The sequence below is a fragment of the Leptidea sinapis genome, chromosome Z, assembly GCF_905404315.1.
Source record: "Leptidea sinapis chromosome Z, ilLepSina1.1, whole genome shotgun sequence".
NCBI lineage: Eukaryota > Metazoa > Arthropoda > Insecta > Lepidoptera > Pieridae > Leptidea > Leptidea sinapis.
In genome coordinates, this window is record NC_066312.1 from 15245428 (window position 1) to 15268496 (window position 23069).

The window sequence follows — 23069 nt, forward strand, 5'->3', positions numbered from 1 at the left end:
AATCGTTGAAGCTGTTTCTGTAAATAGTCAAAATTTCTGTGATCAGTTTAGCTCTCGGTTATCAAATTAGTTTTTTTCTTTTTTTGAATGTGCGTCCGTAAGTGCTAACGATTTTATAACATGTAGGTTTTGTTTAATCAAAGTATGGAATTGATATAACTCACAGAAAGATAAAGTTTGAAACTTGAATACCTGATGTGGCCTTGTATTGTGTGGCGGAGGTCCTCCAACACCATGATGGTAGACCATGTCATGCTTGAGCTGAGGCAACGGTGGACCAGGCTGGGGGCCTGACTGATGCTTACTGATGTCCACTGCTGCCAGGGCTTCTGCCCTGCTTAGAAGGCCATCATTCAACCCGCTGAATATATCACCCTGGTTAAAACAATTTAATTAGCAAAAATTCGCACGTCAACATTTCTCTGGAAATATGTGAATTCATTTAACGATCATAAATGTACTTATATATTACAAGAATTTTTATCATATTATTATTATTATATTTTTATATTATTCCATATGTGGTAGCTTTTAATTGACTTTATGTTTATTCACAAGCTTAAACAGTTTTGTGTTTGTTGCTATAAGCGTCCCTAATAAAAAAAAAATAGATATTGTAACTACTACATTTACCAATCATTTTCTAGAAAAGCTTTAAACCCTGACTTTGTTATTCTAGCTCCGCATTGTGGAGCGCACCAAAAGTGCACTATTCACACGAGCATCGTATTATGCACTTGGTGCCTAACAAGAAGCTATTAGCTTGCATCTTCTAAATTAAGGTTACAAAATATTACCGGTAGGTGATAACAATAGTTATTATTTATAAGTAATATTGCCAAACCATAGATCGTCAGATATGGATATTCTGTAACCAAACTCAATACAACCAACCATGCTCACCAAACAAATCTTCCATTGTCAAGCATTTGAGTGGCAAACCTACTTTACCCGTTACATATCTGAGCGCAATGGCTCAATCTCATTCAATAATTAGAAAATAAAGTGCTCACTGAGATTTTTTGATCAGATTAATTTTTTTAAAGGTTTACCAAAATAAACACATCAAAAAAGGCTAAGCAACATGCATGATATTACAAATTTACCTCATATTAATTAATTTCTAAGTCTTTATTCACTCAAAGTGCATAGGTATGTAAACCTTTTTCTTATTGATGACATACATGGCTGGTTGTACAAAAAATCGATTATGTTTAGTTTTTAAGGGATTAAATTAAATGAATGGGAATTTGTTTGAATTTAAGTAGGTTTTTATTGCTACGCTTAGTCTTGATTTTATAATTTTACCTACAATTTAAATAAAGTTAGCGAAAAAAATTGAATTGTTAGATATTCTTTACGTCATGGAGCGACGTCATTTGACGGCAAATGAATTGCAAAGAGCTGTAGGGATGTTGCAAGCGGGAAGTAATCAATCTCAGGTATCTCGGCGTTTTGGCATTTATAGAAGTGTTATTTGTCGTCTTTGGCAGTGCTACAGTAATACAAGGGAACCCGCTAAACAGCATTCATGTCGTAAAAGGAGTACAACCACTCGGCAAGACTGGTACATACAACTGACTGCAAGACGCCAGCCGATGTTGTCCGCTCGAGAGATAAGTTTGAGGCTACAAAATTCATGTGGTATCCCCAAACTGTGCGAAATTAGGTGCCCACCGATACGTCACAGAAATCGCGCTCGTCGAAATGAATGGTGTAGAGAACGTAGAACAAGGACCCAGGAACAATGGGATAAAATTATGTTTTCCGATGAGTCGTGATTCGGGTTTAGGCCTGTTACAAGAAGGGTGCGAGTGTACTATCGGCCTGGAAATACTGAAAGGCTCAGATGCATTCAGGAAGTTCATCCATACAGCGGCTCAACAGTTATGTTATAGGCGGGTATTATGAAGAACAGGCGAACTGAGCTCATTTTTGTAAATGGAAACATTAACGCTGAAAATTACGTTGAGGATATTTTGAGGCCTTATGTCCATACATTTACACAAACCTTTAGCTCCGATTTTACATTAATGCATTACAATGCGCGTTCACATACAGCTCGGCAAACCAGTCAATACTTAGCAACGGAGAAGGTCCGGGTATTGCCCTGGCCTGCACAATCGCCACACCTCAACCCCATCGAGCACGCATGGGACATGCTCCAGAGACGTGTTTTAAAAGGACTTGAACGGAGTGAGAACAACCCAACAGCTGAAGGATTTGCTACAATTCTATTGGGAGCGAATATCGCAAGATGACATAAACAGTCTCATTAATTCAATGAAAAATCGTTGTCGACAAGTTCTGAATAGCAGACGAGGCCATACTTTGTATTAAATTATCCTATTCTTTCACAATAAATTCATTTTCATTAGAAATTTCATTTTGTATAAAAAATGTTGAGTTGCTTGTGTGCCTTATTTTCTGCAGTATATTCTAATATTGTTAATTTTTATTATTAAAAGAACTTATAAAGACAACAGCTGTTATTTTTACATCATAGGACTCTAAAAATATTTTAAAAGAAAATACAACGTTATAATGTGAAAAACCATCCTAAAATTTAAATTAGTACATGTTGCTTAGACTTTTCTGATGTGTGTATATGACGTTTTGCATAAAAACAATGAAAAAAAAGGAATAAAATCATTTAAAACCTCAACACATATAACGAAAAATAAACTTTTAAAATGTAAACCTCATAATAAAGTAATGCTTATAATACTTTAACTGAATTTATTATGAACGTCATTAATAATCCGAAACAGGCAAGTTATGAATTCAACAAAATAACATTATAAAATTAACGCTTAACACTAGAGGAGCTAGTTCAAAGGGCAGCACTAATTCGCGAGACGTAATACGTAGTCCGCATCAAATAGTCATGGAGGATCAACCAACAGCCCGCGGACAGGGGTTTTTCCCGGATTATTTTAAATTATTTATGACTGACTCTGACCTCGTGTTACCGAGCAGTTATTTGGTACGCCTTAGACACCTTGGACAGATGCCTTGCGCGAGCTCTGACTCACAATCAGGTTGAACAATTTATTTCCCGCTAACCGAACGCTTCCTAACAACTTCCTTTCGAGGTAGCTATAGTTCAGAATTTCTGCCGACGATGTGTGTTTTATGGAGTTTACACATAAAGGCAAAAAGAGCGTAATATGAAAGATTGAAATTATTGCTAGTAATTTATAATAATATTAAACAGTGCTATTTTAAATTAATGTGTAATTTTGTATTTTATAAAGGCATGAAGTAATGTTTACCAAACCATAGTATTATAATCAGGAGTGTGCATATCATACAGGCAATAAGGCAGTGCCTACCTCATTATAAACCGAAATAATTATAGCACTAAGGATAAAGTTAATTTATTTTAATTTGGTTCCGTTATTTTATAACCAAACTTCTATTGAACACTGACTAATAAATATATTCCTAACGCTAGATAGCTACGGTACGTAATCCTTGCATATTCCAAAGCTCAACTACGTCTAGTTAGATTCACAGTGCCTACCTTTCTAGAAAACTAATGCACGCAGGTAGGCTAGTGCGTTAATCAGGGGATTATAATGTTTTACTTGAAATACATTTGTAGCTTTAATAATGTCAACTAATAACTAAGCTATCCAAGAATCAAGGGAACGCTACAGAACGCGCAACGCTGTATAGCGTAGCGCACATATGACCTGCTCCGAAAACGGCTTGTTTCACTCTAGTTAAGAGAATCAATTGTCTTAACCGTAGTCAATAAATTATGGCAGGTAGTGTTATATTGCTTTGCTTTATATTAGGTTATATTATTATTGACGGTAGGCAGATACTTTAATACCGAAAATACTCTGTATAAAACTATACTACGTGATTTCTACTTCAATACGTGAAAGGTATCAAAGAAATTTATAAGAACTCCCATGCAAACATAAAATTTTGAAGGAGTTTGAGATATAGATAGAAAAATTGGTGTAAAAACCATTAAATATTTGCAGATGACCTGATTCTGTCGAGTAAAACATCGGAAACTCTTCAAGTTATGATTTAACAGCAAGCAGGTGCAAATAAACACGTTGGCCTCACAATTAATTCGGAAAATCGACTACAAGAACAAAACCGAGCTAACGACACCCTTAGTGTATGAAATACTTGAACAATAATTTTGACAAAATATGTGGAATACTTATATAACTTCATATTTCAAAAAACTAAACAGAGTGATGTTTAGAAAATACTGACCTGACAGACGTTGTTCTGTGCATGATAAATAAAACACAGATTTTTTATAAATTTTTCAGTAATATTTCATAACACCATGAATTATTTTGTAAAATATGCTCCCTGACAATGACGTTCTATATTATGTAAAGAATGTAATAACGTTCTATACATATAGACAATGCACATCATACAAAATCAAAGCCGAAATATGGCACATGCCACAAATAAAACCATAATAACCTTCGACTGCTATATCTTTACATTTCTGCGTTTACTCCAGTTGTTTAAAACATTATTGGCCAATAGGCAGCAATGTAAGCACTATTTCAGTTTCAGCTGCGTATTTTGAATTTAGAATCCGATTTGGACAGTGACATCAATGGAGAAGCAGTTAGGTATTTTTTAATCCAGACAAAAACGTGGGTTGCTATAAGTTTTACGTTCGTCAGTCCGTCCCATTTTCCGATCAAGATCTGTGCAGTCGGGGTTTTTTTACGTTGTTAATCAAAAATAACACTCATATTATAAGGGGGAAAGTTTGTTTGTTTATTTATTGGCTTGAGTTTATATTTCTTACTTCTTTACGTTCTAAAGGGATTAGGATTAATAAGTTAAACTGGTTATTTAAATGTTGAGTTCCTTGAATTAAATTAAATTTGTCGTTTAGACTTAGATATCACTTCCAGGGTAACTTTTTGGTATATGTAGCGTAAGCGGACATCAATATTTGTTTGTATGACAGCTTTTGTCAAATTTTAAATCTAGTTAAATCCAAAAAACTTCAATCCTTTAGTGGTGATATATAAATATGCTTATTTAGTTTGTAAATTTCTTCACATCTCTCTCTTGCTACCAACTGGCGCCAATTTTCTTTCATTATCTCGTGTACGGGAAAGCTGAAAAATATTAGCTTTTACATATTTACGATGCAAATAAGTATCAATTATCACTAGGTAACGATACTTCCATGAAAACGTGTAAATAACACTAGTATGTAAGCGTTCATGTTCTTGTAAGCCGTTCACATTACACAAAATACAATATTGCAGATCATTGTTCACTAGGCCTTCAAAAAAATTAACAAATAAACACCCGACTTCAAAACCATTATTCCAAACCAATAGATATAATTTACACTAAAAAGTATAAAAATAATTGCGTATTTTTATACAATCTAATTAATAGATCTAATTCTAGTAACATAGAACATGGAAGCACCAGCTTTCAAATAAAAAAATAATTATAAAAATGGGTTTACCAGTCGAAAGTAACAAACATAAAAAAAAACATACCGATGAATTGAGAACCTTCACCTTTTTTGAAGTCGGTTAAAAAGAGCAACTCTATTGTTTTCATTTCTGACTGTGTGACTGACCTTTCATCTGTCTCATTCTGACAAGCGGGTCTTGTCTGGGGACTTGTCAATAATTAATAACATGTTCAATGAAAAAATATTCGTTTTATTAAATTACTCAAGCTTTTTGCATATCATAAGTCATACCATCTTTTTTTGAGTCTTTAATGTATTATTTAAGCACTTTTTATAGCACACATAAGGCTTGTTGATTGACACACAGTTTACACACGACTAAATAGAAAAGTGTGCTTACATTGTCTTTAAGCACACTTTTGCCCTTCCACTGACTGCGAATGATATGTCCATATGTATAGAACGTCATTGATAGAATGTCATTGTTCCCTCTTGTTAACTATGATGAAATAGTTTCATAGCAGAACTGTCAAACCGTGCGTCAATAAATTCTCTCATTGAAAATATGTCCATACAAACCAAATATTGGAAATTAAAATAATTATAGGTCCCAAATCGAAATAAAACTATCCTATGTCTCAAGTTGGACTAAACTGCACTCCATTATTTATTGAGATTACCTATTTGTTAAGATAACCTTTAAAGTAAGGCATATACGCCTATCCAAATCAATACATTGAAGCACAAGTGAAATTCATTCACGCAAATTTACTATACATTATGACAAAAATAATCGCATTAAAACACATATTGACACAAAAACAATTTTCAATATTAAGTTAGATTATGACAATTAGCAGTCCATATATACACAATAACACACGTTCATTGTTACTAATTTACTTGAGAGTCAGGACCCCAAATGAGAAACACTTAAAAGTGTCACAACCTCATCAATGCAAATTCACTCAACATTTCAAGTGTGAATTAATGTCAAACTTAATCCCCAGTACAAAAGGACAATTGAGCGTGAGAATAAAAGTTTGCGCCTACCCTTCATGAATCATTAGCATCGCGTTACAGAAGCTTGGTTGGTGCGCACTGCGGGATCCGGGACACGGCACTCCAATAATTGTAATTGCTAAACAAATCAGCCCTTTCTACGACACAAGCAGATGACGTAAGTTACTCGCGCAAACTGAGTTGTTGGGCGTTCAATACTAATTTGATTTTAGATTTTGTTGCTCAGATTAATTTAATAGTGTTAAATTTAAGAACATACGTAACTTGTATGATTTATTTTCATATTAAAAATACATTAAGTGTAACGAAATGATTTTATATTGAAGTACATATTTTTTTTGTTTTTTGCACTGACCTAGAGTACTACGTTCAATACTTATTTGATTTTAGAATTTGTTGCAGAGATTAATTTTATATTGTTAAATTAAAGAACAGAAGTAACAATTATTTAGGATTTTTTAATATTAAAAATACATTAAGTATAACTAAATTATAATTATATTGAAACACATAATATTTTTTGTTTCTCCCCATACCTTAGGGCTACTATGTATTTATATATATGTCAATGTTGTCTTGTGAATATTGATGTAAGGACTTCAAAAAGGCATATTTATGGAAGCCTTTTATTTTCTAAGTCCTTATTCAAAAATACAAAACAATTAATTAGTTTAATTTGATACATAATGTACCTATGCAACAACAGTTGTGAACTCCATGTGCTTAAAACAGTAGAACAGACAGGAGCATTAAGCTAAGCTGTCTCCGACAATCCCAACACTACTGAAATAATCCATTACTATTATTACTCATCAACGTTCTCATTTTAGGGTTAACTGGCGACATTTCGTGATCCCCTGATACATCTCTGCCTCATAACGTCGGTATCAAATGTCACAGAGATGTAAAAGCCGACATAGGGGGGCCTTTGCACAAAGTTGGGCGGCTGGAGCTTACGTACTTGTCTGCCTAAGCGCTTTGATAATTTAAATTATTTATTGAACAAGTGAGCAAGTGTCTAATTATAAGCTTTTTTTGAGGGTCAGTCGTTATATTGTTCATGCTAATTAAATAATAACTAACGTACTACAAAGCTGTGAAATGAACTTCCTTGTGTGGTGTTTGTAATGAAATATTGTCTAATGATATATTGACAAATAAATAAAAATCAGTATTTTATTTATTATGAACAGTACAACGTCTGTCGGTTCAGCTAGTATATTATAATTTTTATGCTTACGTATATTGGTTCTATGAACATTAAAAAAGTTCACTAAAGAGTAATAAATAAATGTTCTGTGCAAGTTGAAGTTACATACCTAATTTAATATCAAAACGCGTATTGGGTCAGGTAGCAATTAATATTATAAAGTTCAGACTGTTGTAAAAAAAAAATTAAAGTATTTTCTTTGATTAACGCGAGTATTACACATTTAAATAAAATACTTTTTAAAGGATTAAAACACGTGTAATTGTAACTGTGTTTTTCAATAGGTTTTGCGTAAAAGTTTTCTATTATTATTTTAGTTAACCCGATGTTTCAAGACCTTTGCAGAGCTCGTCAAGTCAAGTCAAGATAGTATTTGTCAAAGTTGTCATTGAAGTTTAGTTTTATTGCCTCGGAGGAGAGGTTTTTGGCAAAATTTACTGCCAGATTTCCGCTTTGTTTTGTCTGTGTCCTCTTATTTTTTGAAAAACCCAAAACTTTTTTTATAACTTTAAAAGCTCTAGTGGTTTTGCTAGCTCATTTGTAGTCTTCATCATCAGTTACCGTATCATCGAATGCTATTTTCTTGAATCTCTACTTAAAATACTCTTGAGTTACTACTTGACCTATGTAGTAACTCATTCAATCGAAAACAAAATTCGAATCTTAGTTAAAAATGAAAATAAAAACAGCAACAAAGATACTTAATATATAAACGGTTGTATGCAGTGGCAGTTTTAAACTCACGAGCGTAATACGACAGCCTATTAATTTAAAATGAGTAAAACTGATTCGTACGTGCTATCGGAAAAGACAATGTTAATTATTGAACTTTTCGTGCAAAGTAATAAAATCCACGCCAGTTTCCATTAAGCCAAATAATACTTCGTGATTGCTTCGACACATTTATTTTCGAATAATATAATTCGACCCTTGTAGCAATACATGTTGATGACATATCACGACATTGAAACTATGACACCATTTATTAAGTTGATTATTTCAATAACGGTTATATTTTGGTGATATTTTTAGATACACAATGGAAGTGAAATCTTCTTTAGCCGCGTACTTTTTTTAATGTGTAAGCATTATTGCGTTTCGGTCCGAAAGGCTCCGTAGCTAGTGAAATTACTGGGCAAATGAGACTTAACACCATGTCTCAAGGTGACGAACGCGATTGTGATGCCGCTCTTAATTTTGGATACAATCAAGAATGTAGTGAAAAAGCGACAAAATAAAAAAAAATCTCAATTGTAGAGACTGCTGATATAAGTGAAAACTTACATCTTTTAGTATTAAAATTTTGAATTTCATAATATTTAAAAACAATAAAATTATTAATTTCAATTCTTATACATTAGTCCAGTAATTTTACTAGCTACAGCGCCTTTTAAACTGAAACAAATTAATGCACATTACTGATTCAGGGCTAGAAAAGAGCGCCGCTTTAGTACTTAAGTAGCTCGTTTATTGTACAAAGCAGCCCTCCACTTATGATAGATTCCTGAATGTTAGTAATGCTATGCAATAAAACTAAAATATTACTATCTAATTATATTTTAGTTTCCTTCCATCGCATCTGTGACCTGCGATGACTAGGATGACGTCGAGAAAAATACAGAGACGAACTGGATGAAAGTACGCCTAGACTGGGCTAAATGATGCACTTTGAAGTAAGTGTACACCAAACTGGCTGAGAATGGCTAAGAGAGAGAGATATATGGAGAGAGAGAGAAAGGGAATTATACCTTTAAAGCAAAGCTTTTACACGGACCTTCGGGCCGCTGGTGGGCTCTTTTCCATCAGATTTTAGCATTGCACGGTAGCGTCAGATTTAAAAGTCGTATCGCTCCTCAAAATCAAAACGTATACAGTTTCAGTGCTACTTATTTAAAAAACTATGAATTTTTTAATAGACACAGTATTAAATACCTTAGTGTTATTTAAATTTCTTCACGAAGCTGTGAAATAGATTTATTATTATTAAGTAAAAATTGGTACTCATTCTGGTGATAATTCTCATTATATTTTGTTGCCGTGTCAATAACTTTTATTTAACGGTGGCTCGTAGCCGTGACGGAATTTATTAGTTAAACTTTTATATCAGTCGAAATAACATAGGTATACTTCCTTTTTATGGCAAAAAATTAATACGAGAAGATGGTCAAACAAATGCAAAATAATGTCAAGCGTCATTGTCTACTAATAACAGTGTCGTAACCGCAGTAACATAAATCACAATACTAAGCCATCGAAGGTAAACTATATCTGCAAATAAAAATTGTGATACACAATATTATTTTAATATTTCAGAAATGTAAGGTAAACGGAAGGAGTTTTTACAGCTACTTATACATCCATGTTGTTCTCATGGGTATGACAATTACTTACCTACAACTCAAACAATCTTGACAAAAATTGACATTTCACAAGATGGCGGCCGAATTTGGCCACGAGCCTAATATTCCCTGTATGTGATGTGATATTTGTAAAAGGCATTTTTTTTTTCAAGAAAGTCATTTACTTTCTCAAAATTTACAATTCTTTTTGATATTATTTAGTTTGAAATTGTCAATTGATGTCGGACTTCAGCTTTGGTCCATTGCGTTAAGATTTTTGTTTGTCACAGGTTGGAATGAAAACGAACATAAAATCTAATTTTATGGGATAGTAGAACAAAATAATCTACTGGTATTCGTATTGTATACGCTCTTTGAACACATGTATTAAGTGCGAGGCATCGTTCAATCAGGGACATTTTTTAAGAAAATCAAAAACAGCTAGAAAATAAAAATTAATTTTTAATAAAACTGATTTGAAACCAGTTTTTTAATTTTGCTTAAGATTTATATAAAGTAGTTAAGCATTTTAAGATTAGCTAAGCATTAGCAACACAACTTAGGTGCACCGGAAGACATAGCTAGTAATCTATGATATGCATATTGAAATTTTTAAATATAATATAGGAATGTAACCTCAACAACATTGTTAACTAGCCCAGTAAATTGCAAAATAAATGATAATTCTTTATTTCTTTCATTCAGATCAAATTTTTAATATAATATAAGTTCTTACTAAATGCCATATACAATATTAGTTTAATATCGGTGAAAATTCGTATTCATGTAATATATACAATATCTGTCTTATTAATAAACGAAATGTTAAGTTAATTATGTAATTTTGTAGTGACATAGGTTTTAAATGTGGAATAATTTTACTTCGCATTTATTAACACAGCTTGGTAATAATTTCATTTAAATGATTAAAAATTATATCCACTATATTCACCATTATGTAGCTTTATCCTGGTTGCATGATACGGTGTTTGCCTAAGGTTTAATTGATGGAAGTGATCACCCCAAATAGAATTTGCCGACCGATTCTATTTTAAGTCTGGGCTTTAGGGAATTCACAATACGGAACTGAAACACGCAATCCATTATGTGGCTGGCTTTCAGTTCGTTTTCGGGTAGATTTATATTTGTTGCCTTGTTTAGGCAGTTTACACAATTATAGTAATTATTACCAACAACTCGACCATTGCAAATTTTTAATCATTGTAAAAATATTTCGTTTACTTAGTTACTACTTTAAATAACTTTGTCGTTCAAACTCTTTTCAAATATAATGGGTATTGTATAGCCATTATAAAGGGCTATTAACACTAAGAAATAAGGAAAATACACAGAATGAAATAAACACAAACTCACACGACACCCGCACAGACATAGCAAAGGAACAGTTTCACCATCTAATGTAATTTAAAATGTTATATTTGATTCAACTGTGTGACTTTAAGATTACCAAATTGAGAAATAAATAAATACACAAATGACTGGTCCACGACGCGATATTGAAATATCGAGAAACTCGAGAATACTTAAATGCCCGTTAATCATTATTATTCATTAGCGTTTAAAATCATATAAATTTAAATAATTATTTATAAAACCAAATAAATATTGCAAAAAAGGTTAAATTAACTAATTCAAATTTAATAATTCCTCTGTTGGCCGCAATAAGTTTTACAACGAAAGGAAAAGAGTACGTTTGCACAGGATGCCGGCTAGATTACGGGTACCACACCGATGCCTATTTCTGCCGGGAAGCAGTAATGTGTAAACTTTACTGTGTTTCGGTCTGAAGGGCGCAATAGCTAGTGAAATTACTTGATAAATGACACTTAACATCTTATGTCTCAAGGTGACGAGAGCAATTGTTGTGCCGCTCAGAATTTTTCGGGTTTTTCAAGAATCCTGAGCGGCACTGTATTGTAATGGGAATGGCGTATCAATTTCCATCAGCGGAACGTCTTGCTCGTCTGGTTCCTTATTTTCATTAAAAAAAAACGTCTAAATAGAGCATCTTGCTGCTAGAAAACCGATGAAAACATGCTAGGTTTATAGCTTTAGTGTGCGTGACAAGCTAGATCTTAGACTCGCAATTTGTATGTCACTTTGTGATAGTGTGCGTGCATTGCTCAAAATAGATGTTAATTGTTAACCTCATTTTTTTTATATAATCTACTGGTGCAAGATGCAAGTATGCGAACTCGTGGGCCGATGCAAAAACAATAGTATCACATGTTTGCAGTTATCCATGGAACACATAGGTCACAATTTTAATAGAGGCTGTATTAGTAAGTGCATTTTCACCCTTAGCATTTCGTTAACATTTCGACATGCTAAGTAAACTTCACATACCTCACAATTTTGTACTAATTTATGTACATGTCATAATACAATCAAAAGTATCATAAATTAGAATATATTTATATACATTTCATAAAAATTATGTTTATTTATGTCTTAAAAGCATAAGAAAAAGAGCTACATAAAATATTGCGTAAAACAACCTTATAATTTGTATGCTATGTACAATCCTTACTGTTTTATTATAAATGTGAATGTAAGTTTGTTTGTTAAGCTTTCACGCCTAAACCACTGAACCGATTTTGATAAAGTTTCATACAGAAATAGACTAGAGCTTGGAAAAGGACATAGGCTACTTTTTTTTATTGCGAAAAAACAAATGAAGCGGTTGAAATAGGGGATGGAAGTTTATAAGGGAATTCGTCATTTTCAGAGATAAATCCATAATACTTGATAAGTAGTATCCGCTGTATCATAGAAGAGCGCCACCACCAGCGGAAAGAGCATTTGCAAAGCATCCCAAAGAGTTAAAATGCTACCCAAAGTAACTATTTCACGACAAAGTCGCGAGTAAAAGCTAGCATAATATAAAGTACCGATAACTAAACCAAAGGGTTGTAGTATTGAATTAACTTACGTTATGTCTTGGTGACCAGGAGTTGCACATCAATGATGCATCTTCTAGGATTCGACTCTGTAAATAAAAGCTTAGGTTTGTCAAAGTATACATAGCAGGTGCATTCTTATTTTAAAACAAAGTAAATTAATGAAACAAATTCTATTAAATTTAGAAATTCTAAATTTTTCTTTCATTTTTTATACTCACATCGGTATATGTAAGGTACGGTGATTATCCTTTTTTTTCTACGAATAATAATCATATGCTACAGGATTTTCTATATTTTAGGTTAATTATTATCGATCGTGATAGTATTTCAATAAACCATAGTAAAATGCGCGCGTATAACATTTCACGCGCCTTCCCCATGAATTATTCGAATAATAGTTTAATGACACTACTTACTACTACACTACTACACTCTAGTCTTCAGTAACTATTATTTATTATTGTGATGTAATTTGAAGTATAACAAGTACTAAACATATTGAACATTGTGGATCCCTAACATATTCAATAGATTGGCGGAGAAGAATTTTCCCCATGGAGAAAGTGCGTTGATTTGATAACTGGCCTTACAATTCCTAGGATTATATCAGAACCAATGTAGATCATTCATTTCACTCTAATGCTGTAACTATCATCATTATAATATTAATGTCTAAAGTAACGGACACTATAGTGATAAGTATTTTTAACCAAAATCAAAAAAGGAGGAGCTTCTCAATTCGCCTGTTAGTTTTCACCTAAGAACTTTCGACTGGGTGCTTCCCGTGTGGTCCTATTGTCCCTTTCCAAAAATAACAATAATCGTATCTAGAATTAGATTAATTAATTAGATTGTATAAAAATACGCAATTACTTTTTTACTTTTTAGTGCATATTAAACAGATTGTTGTGTGGCGAGATTCATGGACAAAAGATGTACAGTAGAAACGACAAATTGGGAAGGACCATCTGGCAAAAGAAAAAGAGGCCGCCCAAGAAACAGATGGGTAGATGACATAATTAAAATAGCAGAAAAAGAATAAAGAGGAAAAGCAAAGAGGAGGGATACATGGAATAAGCTGGAGGAGGCCGATACCCGCAGTGGGGTTCCAATTACATAACTTTTATATTTATATTATAGGCGTAGTGTTAAGATAATATTATTTTGTTTTTGAAGTCGGTTGGATTTTTCTTAAAAAAAAATTATACAATAAAAAAGAAACCGATCGATCTCTTCCATGTAACAAATTTTATGACTAGATTGGGCATGGGGATTTCTAAATAAATGTCTAGTTTTTAAATACCCGCGTTATTAAATATTATCAAAAGAATAAAGCATTCTAAGATATTCTTATTTTTCTGTTTCTGTAACATCGTTCAAAGCAACAAAAGTGTGATAATTGTACTCGGCATAATTATTAAGTCAAAAACATTACATCATTATTTCTCGCCTTTAGTGCAGTAACAATTGTAAGTGCTTTCTTTATACCGTTGCCAACAACTGTATCACTGCTAAGTGAATGCAAACAGTACAGGGAAGTAGGACACACGGTCACGTTGGATTTAACATTTTACAACTGAACAACATAAAGGTTAAATATCACGGTTAAATAAATGATAATACCTACTATAATATTCTAAACTACTGGCAATTGAACGAAGCCTGTAATTTTCTTTAACGCATTCGAACAGGCACAAATTGTTCTGATTGTAATTGCATGAAAATTACGAAACGAACTTTAACTAACTGAATTAATTGGTAATATATATCCTACATATATGGCCAATTACAAAACACTAGGCTTAAAAGCTGTTAATTTTGCAATCAATTTATTTATATATACCACCTATCTTTTCTGGTATTGTATTTAAGTAGAACAAAAATAAAAAGTGTGCTATAAAGTTGAGTATTATTAAGGCAATACAATTATTGTTGAGTAGTGTCGGAAAAAAATTGTCTTCTCTCCACTCATTGTATCACAACCTGCTTCTACAAGTATTTAGTTTCTTGGTTTTTTTTCGACGTTCAGCTGATGGTGATTGATACGCCCTGCCCATTACAATGCAGTGCCACTCAGGATTCTTGAAAAACCCTAAAAATTCTGTATGGCACTAAGACTGCGCTCGTCACCTTGAGACATAAGATGTTAAGTCTCATTTGCGCAGTAATTTCACTAGCTACGGCGCCCTTCAGACTGAAACACAGTAATGCTTACACGTTACTGCTTCTCGGCAGATAAAGGCGCCGTTGTGGTACCCATAATCTAGTCGGCATCCTGTGCAAAGGAGCCTGCCACTGGTAAAACTGGTCCCACTGGTCTCTTAGTTATACGTGAGCGCTGCAGAACTGCTCCAAATGTTGAAAATTCAGTACACTGTATATGGCTGGATTCCTTAGTATTGCATGGAGACCTAACGCTTGTCTGTTTGTCTTCAATTGTATTGTATTGTATCCATTATCTTTCTTTCTTTCCGGGGTGTCCAGGCCAATACAACCACTAGATCGTTACTTGCTCATGAAATTTATTGGTGTTCCAAGAGATACCCGTATACACTTTTTCTGTACTTTACATATAATAAAATTTTGTAATAACTATTTTGGAAAACTAGTATTATTTATTTTCCCGACTATTTCATTCAATTATTTTACTACATTCAATCGTAAGCCTTAATTGAAAATTTGAGATTGATGATACTTTAATCTATTTCCTGACTTTGGCGTCCAAAAAACTTATCAATGTATATCGATTCGAAGATATCTTCTTGAATTCATCTATGCGTTGCCGTATTGGTATTTTTAGTTTGCTATTTGTATTTAATGTGGCAGATAAGCGTTTTCATATATATATATATATATATAATCATCATACTTCAGCTACCACGGCTCTTGTAACTTTTATGTGTACTGAATCACAACCAATGGACGAGAATTAAATAAATTTCAATATATATATAGTGTTAAAAAAATATTTCTCTCTAATTGTATAATAATAATTTCACAAGATTTCAAAGTACGAGGACTAATTATTTTTAAAGATTTTTTTTACTACATCAACGAATAATAACTTTTTGCATGCGTACAGAAATGCACACACTTTTTTTATTTCCATTGTTTTTGTGAATTCAACAACTTTATAACATTTTGTTAGTTCAGTGTTCCATTTCACAAGTCGGCAACCATTTGAGAATATGAAAGTCCAGAGGTGGCTGTGACATCTTCCGCACGACTCCACTTCTAGTCTCATAAATAATTAATTCTTAGCCCTTTGCCGCGCCTGTTAAATGGCGTGACTAAATAAGGGTGGGCCGGCCCTGCTTCCACCCTTCCCTCTCTCTCGCAACTTTTAATACAGGACGTTTGTTTCTGGATAATTTTGAGTGCTACGATAATACTCCTGTTTTCATTTGACGTTCAGGAAAGGGTATCTTCCACAAAAATATTGTTATTCCTTTACACTTCAATTAATCAATAATAATCAGTAACTTTATTCTATATAATAATAATAATATTGACAAACTCTTACACAAATTATCTTGCCCCAAACTAGGCATAGCCTGTACAAGACAACGATAATATACATAATACGGGTTACAAGACAATGATATATTTAATACAATATACTTACTTAAACATATATAAATTCATATAAACATGCATAAATACATTTAAACATCCATAACTCGGAAACAAACATCCATATTCATCATATAAATGATTGCACCTACCGGGGTTCGAACCGAAATAATATGTTTAGAAGAAGAGGAATATTTCTAAACCCATAATAATGTATAGTTTTAGTTTGGTTTATTGTGCTAAATTCGTGTATCAGAAACCTAAACTATTTTAAATTTTTCTGTATCTTTGAGCAATCATTTTAGATATGTATATAAGATTAACATTTCTTAGTACATATAGTATCAATAATTATTTTGTATTTATACTTTCTAAAAAGATAAATATTTTCAATTTATTTTGGCAAATAGTTAATATTATGTTCAATTATTTGTGCTTTTGAATAAGAATAGAATTAGGTATTAAAAAGCTGCTAGAGCTGAGAGAGTAAATAAAATAAACAGAATAAGGAAATCCGGTTTAAAGTTAATATTCCACATGAGTTTTAAGTAAATAAAATTAAACCAATACATAATGAACAAATTGCCAAAATATAGGGTTTTATTAATATTTTTTTATAAAAATAAGGGACGAGACGAGCAGGAGGTACAGCTGATGGTAATGGATACGCCCTGCCCTTTACAATGCAGTGCCGCTCAGGATTCTTGAAAAACCCCATAAATTCTGAGCGGCACTACAACTGCCATCGGCGCCCTTCAGACCGAAACACAGTAATGCTAACACATTACTGCTTCACGGTAGAAATAGGCGCCGATGGCAGTTATTAGTATTATTAAAAATTATATTCAACATGAGTATTAATTAAATAAAATTAAACCAATACATAATGAACAAATTGGCCAAAATATAGAGTTTTTTTAGTATTTTCAGTTTACACAGACATCTGCGCATTACGGCGGCACGAACACCAACTAACAACACCAGATAACGATTTTTAATAGCATATCGATTACGTTACTTGATAACATAGTTTGTCGCCATTACTGAAATAATGTTTGGTGTACGAAATATTAGCGTCAACATGTATCGTAGCGTAAGTATGTAAGATGTCATCGTTTTTACAATTAACAATTTACATCTTACCTTAGCTTTACAAATTATGAATGGGGAAATAGATACCTAAAAGTGATGAGAGTAAATTCATTGTAACCTACAAATATTTTTAATATGTAATCTAATTATTAAGCATTTTTTTCTTTTATAGCACTAGAATTAACTGTACCGAATGTTCGTTCAAGGCAGGTGTGAAACGTAACAATATACACTTTATCGGTGTATCTTTTACTATCGGTGTATTTGCTTTATTATATTTCAGTTAGAAAGTCGTGGGTGCCGGTGAGATTTCAAGTACTTTAGACTTTCGAACGAGAAGTAGAAGAAGAGAAGAAGAAGAAGAGAAGAATGTTGCGATTGTTACGATTGGGGCTTATATCGCATAATGGAACAACTTAGGTAGTTCTGTTCTGAAGACTTTATATGAATGATGAAGCATGGGCTTACAATCACACTAGTGATGTGAAAACTTTAACTCAAAATTGTAACAACTTACAAAACTTCAAGGTTTTTTGCATTCGAATAGGAGCGAGTTTATAATTTTTATTATTATTATTTATTTATACTATTAATCATTTACAGAAAGAATCTTAAAAGCTAACAAAGTCCCGCTAAACTGTTCTGCAGGATCAAGTCTCTTGTAATACTTATAAGAAATCAAAGCTTATAAGAACATTGATTTTATACAAGTGTAATTAACAAATATTGATAAAAATATAATAGAATATCGAATGTTATCTAATATTTGTATAGTTTTTGGGGATTGTTATTTAATGAAAATATTGGAATGGGGTTTGAAAGAAAATAGTAGTAATGGAGCTGTCGGTCATTTCAAGACACTTCAAAGGCATCAGTAGTATGTTTGAATATCGTAATATAGTAAAATATACCAACATTCTCTGTCCAAGACCATAAAAATCGGGGTGCCTTTGCCCTTTAAGAACTAAATAGGCTTTAATGCCGTTAAAAACGAAATTGGCCGAAACTGTAAAAGGAAACTAAAAATTTTATCGCGTTAAATGAAGAATTCTGCTAGGACGCGTTCATGAAAGACGTATTGAAGCTTGATGATTATCATCGATACAATAAATTAATCTTTGTCAACGGGCACGCCAAACTAAGAGACATTTTGTAGACAACAGCTATGAATTATAAGTTTTTTAAATGTAGATTGCCTTTAAGTACGGAACAAAATGGCCTAATTATCATTATAAATAAATGAAATGATTTTTATCTGCAGTGCAAATATAACAATTTAACATCAACCTTCTTGATAATGTATTATTTGGTTTATTTGATTTTACTGATAATCGACGACCGATCCTAGATTAAATCTTAGTCATAACTCATAATCATACAAAATATGTTTCTGCAGAAGAAGATTAAGTTTATTTGAAACAATGAAATTTTAAACTAGGTTAAATCAATTATTCTCTCTTCATGCATCACCCATTAAGGATGCAAGTAACTAAGACGGTATCGTTTATTAATGAATATATTATTAGTTGACAGTATCATTTTCGACCTACTTCACTAGATGCACTTACGTACTTACCGTAAGTTGTGAGATTATATTAAATTGTAGTAGGTAGTACAAGTAGTAACTTGTGTTGTATGTGCATTAACTTTTGTTGTAGACTTCGTCTTTTTAAGACAAAATAGAGTATGTGTATTTAAAAAAATAGTTTACGTTTGTTACTGTGCGGACCTGTTAGACGTATGATGTGTCAAGTGTGGGAAGGCACTCATTACATTCTAGTGCGGCAATGAGAATTAACTGACTGTGCAGTGCAGTGCATATTTTGTGTTACTAATTCTTAAAAAGCATATGGACACTGTAATTTTTGATTTTGTAACCTTTTAAAAAAAATTAAATGCAGTTATCAAAACTTATATATAAGTGTGTAGCCTCTGTCAGCGATTATATTGTGATAAGCGTCGACTTTTACGCATAATTTACGTATCAATGACACCAATTCTGTTTATATGATCTGTATGTATATCTATTATTTTATATCTTTAAACGAGCAATTCTTGTATTTTTGTTCAACGATTTTAGTGAAATTTAGTATTCAGGTAACTAGTTTCGGGGGCGAGAAATCTTAAGCGAGAAAAATTTAGTTCTGTCCGTGTTTTAATGAGAAACAGCTACATTAACATTAGAATACAAATTTAAATTTCGCCACTATATACAAGACTATAATAACTCAGATGGGACATTGGGTGATCCGGAAAGCAGAAGACCCCGATTTGAATCCAGATGTCCTATTAGTTTTATTTTTTGTTCAAGTTTTGTACATTCTTCAAAACTCGCAAATCTCGGTTGTACGGATATTAAGTAACTTATGTGTAGTATGCTCATGCGCAGGAAAAATTAAAAGACTTTATATGATGACTGTACAATTTGAATTTTACTGCTCAATATTCATAGATGACACTTACAGCTGCTACAAAAGTCAAAAATTAAAAGCGATGCTATCGCTGTTTATGTATCATTTACAAGACGAAAATTAAATGAAATCTATATTTTATACTAAAACAAATTAAACTAATGCGTCGTTATGCCTGAACGTAAAAAAAAACTAAAATAGAATGGAATTTAATGCACCAATAGACGTGTTAACATGCATATAATTGAAAAAAAAAAAAACTTTGATAATTTGCTACAGTATGTTTTCATATCAACAATGAACAATTATCTTCTTTTCTACGCTTCAACAATTTACGGCTTTCGAAAATACATTTTTCTTGACAAAGAAGTCCTTGATTTCAGCAAATTTAAATATAAATAAATTACCGAACAAATACATCATCTACTGTGTAATTAATCCGGAAAGGCCAAATAATAATACTAAAAAATATGTAATAGTTCAATGCCGAAGAGAGAAAGTGTCCAAATATATAAATAACAAAGAATCTGCCGAATGAGTTGAATGAACCTAATTTCATACGGCTTACTTTAAAAAACGCGGAAGTAAATCTTAACTGCTATCACTGCAATTATTCTAATTGAAAATAATGGTGAGTCATTGCGAACACCTGAAACGTTTCACACGAACTTTTAACTGTAAAAATGTAGCAAATTAGACCAAGAACTCCAGTACTCTCTCTCTCATTTCCCACAATTACACCGACATAATCGGATTTGAAGTACAAAACAACTCTGAACAATCCAGCCTAAATCATGAAAGAATGAGCCTTAAATTTGTCGGAGAGTTTTAATGCTTTGTCAGAGCGAGACGTGGATAGGAAGTAATTGAAGTACGAATGAGACGAGAAGGTGAAGATTATGGTAATGACGATAAAAATACCCAATGAGGGTGGCGGTACTTAGAAGCAATTTAAAGATATTGTATTTAATGTTTCGAAGAGGAGTGTGAGGGCGTCATCATGGCTTAGGGAGAACGAAGGGCTGTATAAAATACTCGAATACGATCTGGATTTCAGAATTGAAAATAATTTGGGGTGGACTGTATTTGAAAATTCACGTGCAATTTTCGTTTTGAAACGAAAGGCTTCAATCATTATAATTATTAGACATAGAACAGTATTACAGGCGTACAAGGAAGAGAATATTTAGTGATAATTTTGAGGGTATTAGTGCAATAGATGTCATGGAATGATTTTACACGTCTTGCCTATGGTGATTAGCTTTATACCTATTCATTGAAATTTGGTTTGATTGATATGACATTTCGTATTTTATTTAGTTCTGTCGATAAAAAATGAAAAAAATTGTTTGACTTAAAAAAATGTCTACGCAGGCAGACAGACAGAACACTGATAATGGACTTTTGCTAATGAAATAGAAGTTTTAAATTTAATATATGATTACTCACACCCTCACAAATATTTAGAACTTTGGGTTTTATAAATGACATTCATAAAACGCATTTAAAATTAGTTATTTGTGAGGAAATAGTTTAAAGTCTTTTGTTGTGAATTCAGAAACTGCATTCCAAAGTTGGTTAATTTTAAATTAAAACCTAGTGGAATAATAGTATTGAATGAGAGTTTTAAGATGCCAAAAAAATCAAAAGTCTGAAGTTATACCCTATAAGCTAGTTAGCCCGACGTTCCTCTGTGAAGTGAAAAGTGAAGTTATAAATGTACAGTAGCTACTAAAGTAACTACCAATGATTTTGTCATATTACGGCGCGACTAGTATACTTTAGTTATTTCCATAGTATGGAAATAACTAAAGTATACTAGTCGGTATGTATGTGGTATATTGCTATGGGGTAATACAATATTTGTGCTGCAGAAGAGGGCTATTCGCGCTATTTATAACCTAGGTTCTAGAGAATCATTGAGAGCAAAATTCAAAGAAATTAACATCTTGACTGTTGCTTCTCAATATATTCTTGATAATGTAATGTATGTTCATAGGCACATAAGTGAATATGCTAGAAACTGTCATAACCATAATGTTAACACCAGGAACAGACATAAACTGATGATGCCTACTACTCGGCTTAGTCGAGTTAGTAAGTGTTTTCTGGGGCGATGTATATGCTTTTACAACAAGATCCCAGAAAATGTTCAAAACAAAGGTTTTACTATAACATAAATGACTTTCTTAATGATACCACAGATTGGGAATGGAGCGACCGCCCTCAGGCTATTAAATAATAAGTTTAATTGTACAATGTTTCTTTGTAAATGTTACTTTAATTGTAAAACATATTTTTGATGAAAAAAAAAGCCCGCTGAGTTTGTTGCGCCCATTCTTCTCAGGCCTGAGGCATTCACTTGGAATGGGTGGTAGTTTTTTTTGACTTTCAATAAGTGATTTCACATCCTATTTTGAATAAAAATATTTGAATTTGAATTTGAATATATAAGCTACAAATTGAACTGGTACTCTAATAATTTATCGCTTTTTAAGCCTGGCATGTGTAACTGTGTATGTTACGGAATATTTCCATGTTCATCTCAATTCTTCATTCGTATAGACCGATGACAATTTAATAATTTTGTAACTTAATTTTGTAAAAAATTTGTGTATTTTGAGTATTTAAGTAAGCAACATATACTTTCTAGATAAAAAGAACTCGAAAAAAAAGTCTATTTATATATTAAACCTTCATAGTCGGTGACCTTTTTTTTGGCTTTAGCTGGAAAAAACTTGAAAAACAGAAATGATCCTTTTCAAAATGACAATTTTACCATACATTTCATGTTTCTGTTTTTAATTCAATACGACCCCGAGGAACTACATTAGGGACAGTTGTGAGAAGAAGACTTGCAGAAGCAAATCTGAAACCCCGACGACCAGTGAGTGGCCCCAAACTCGAGCGAGATAGCATCGAGTAGCTAGACTGGGTCTTGAATTTCAATCACTGATGAGTCTCGATTATCACCTTAAACTTCTGATGGTGGTGAAGTATATCGATCTGGTGAGCGATACCTTCAAGCCTGCTTCTCAGAGAGAGTCCAGTACGATGGAGGTA

The 23069-nt window shown here is 32.6% G+C and overlaps 1 protein-coding gene across 1 annotated transcript in view; it reads right to left on the reverse strand.

Annotated features, from left to right (window-relative positions):
* Window positions 1–23069, reverse strand: part of LOC126978957 (inhibitory POU protein) — a 58917-nt gene that overhangs the window by 6102 nt on the left and 29746 nt on the right. The window contains exons 2-3 of the mRNA XM_050828087.1: window positions 12960–13016; window positions 193–375 (exon numbers count right to left, since the gene is read on the reverse strand). Coding sequence (XP_050684044.1) covers window positions 193–375; window positions 12960–13016 — 240 coding nt within the window. The remainder of the gene's footprint in view (window positions 1–192; window positions 376–12959; window positions 13017–23069) is intronic.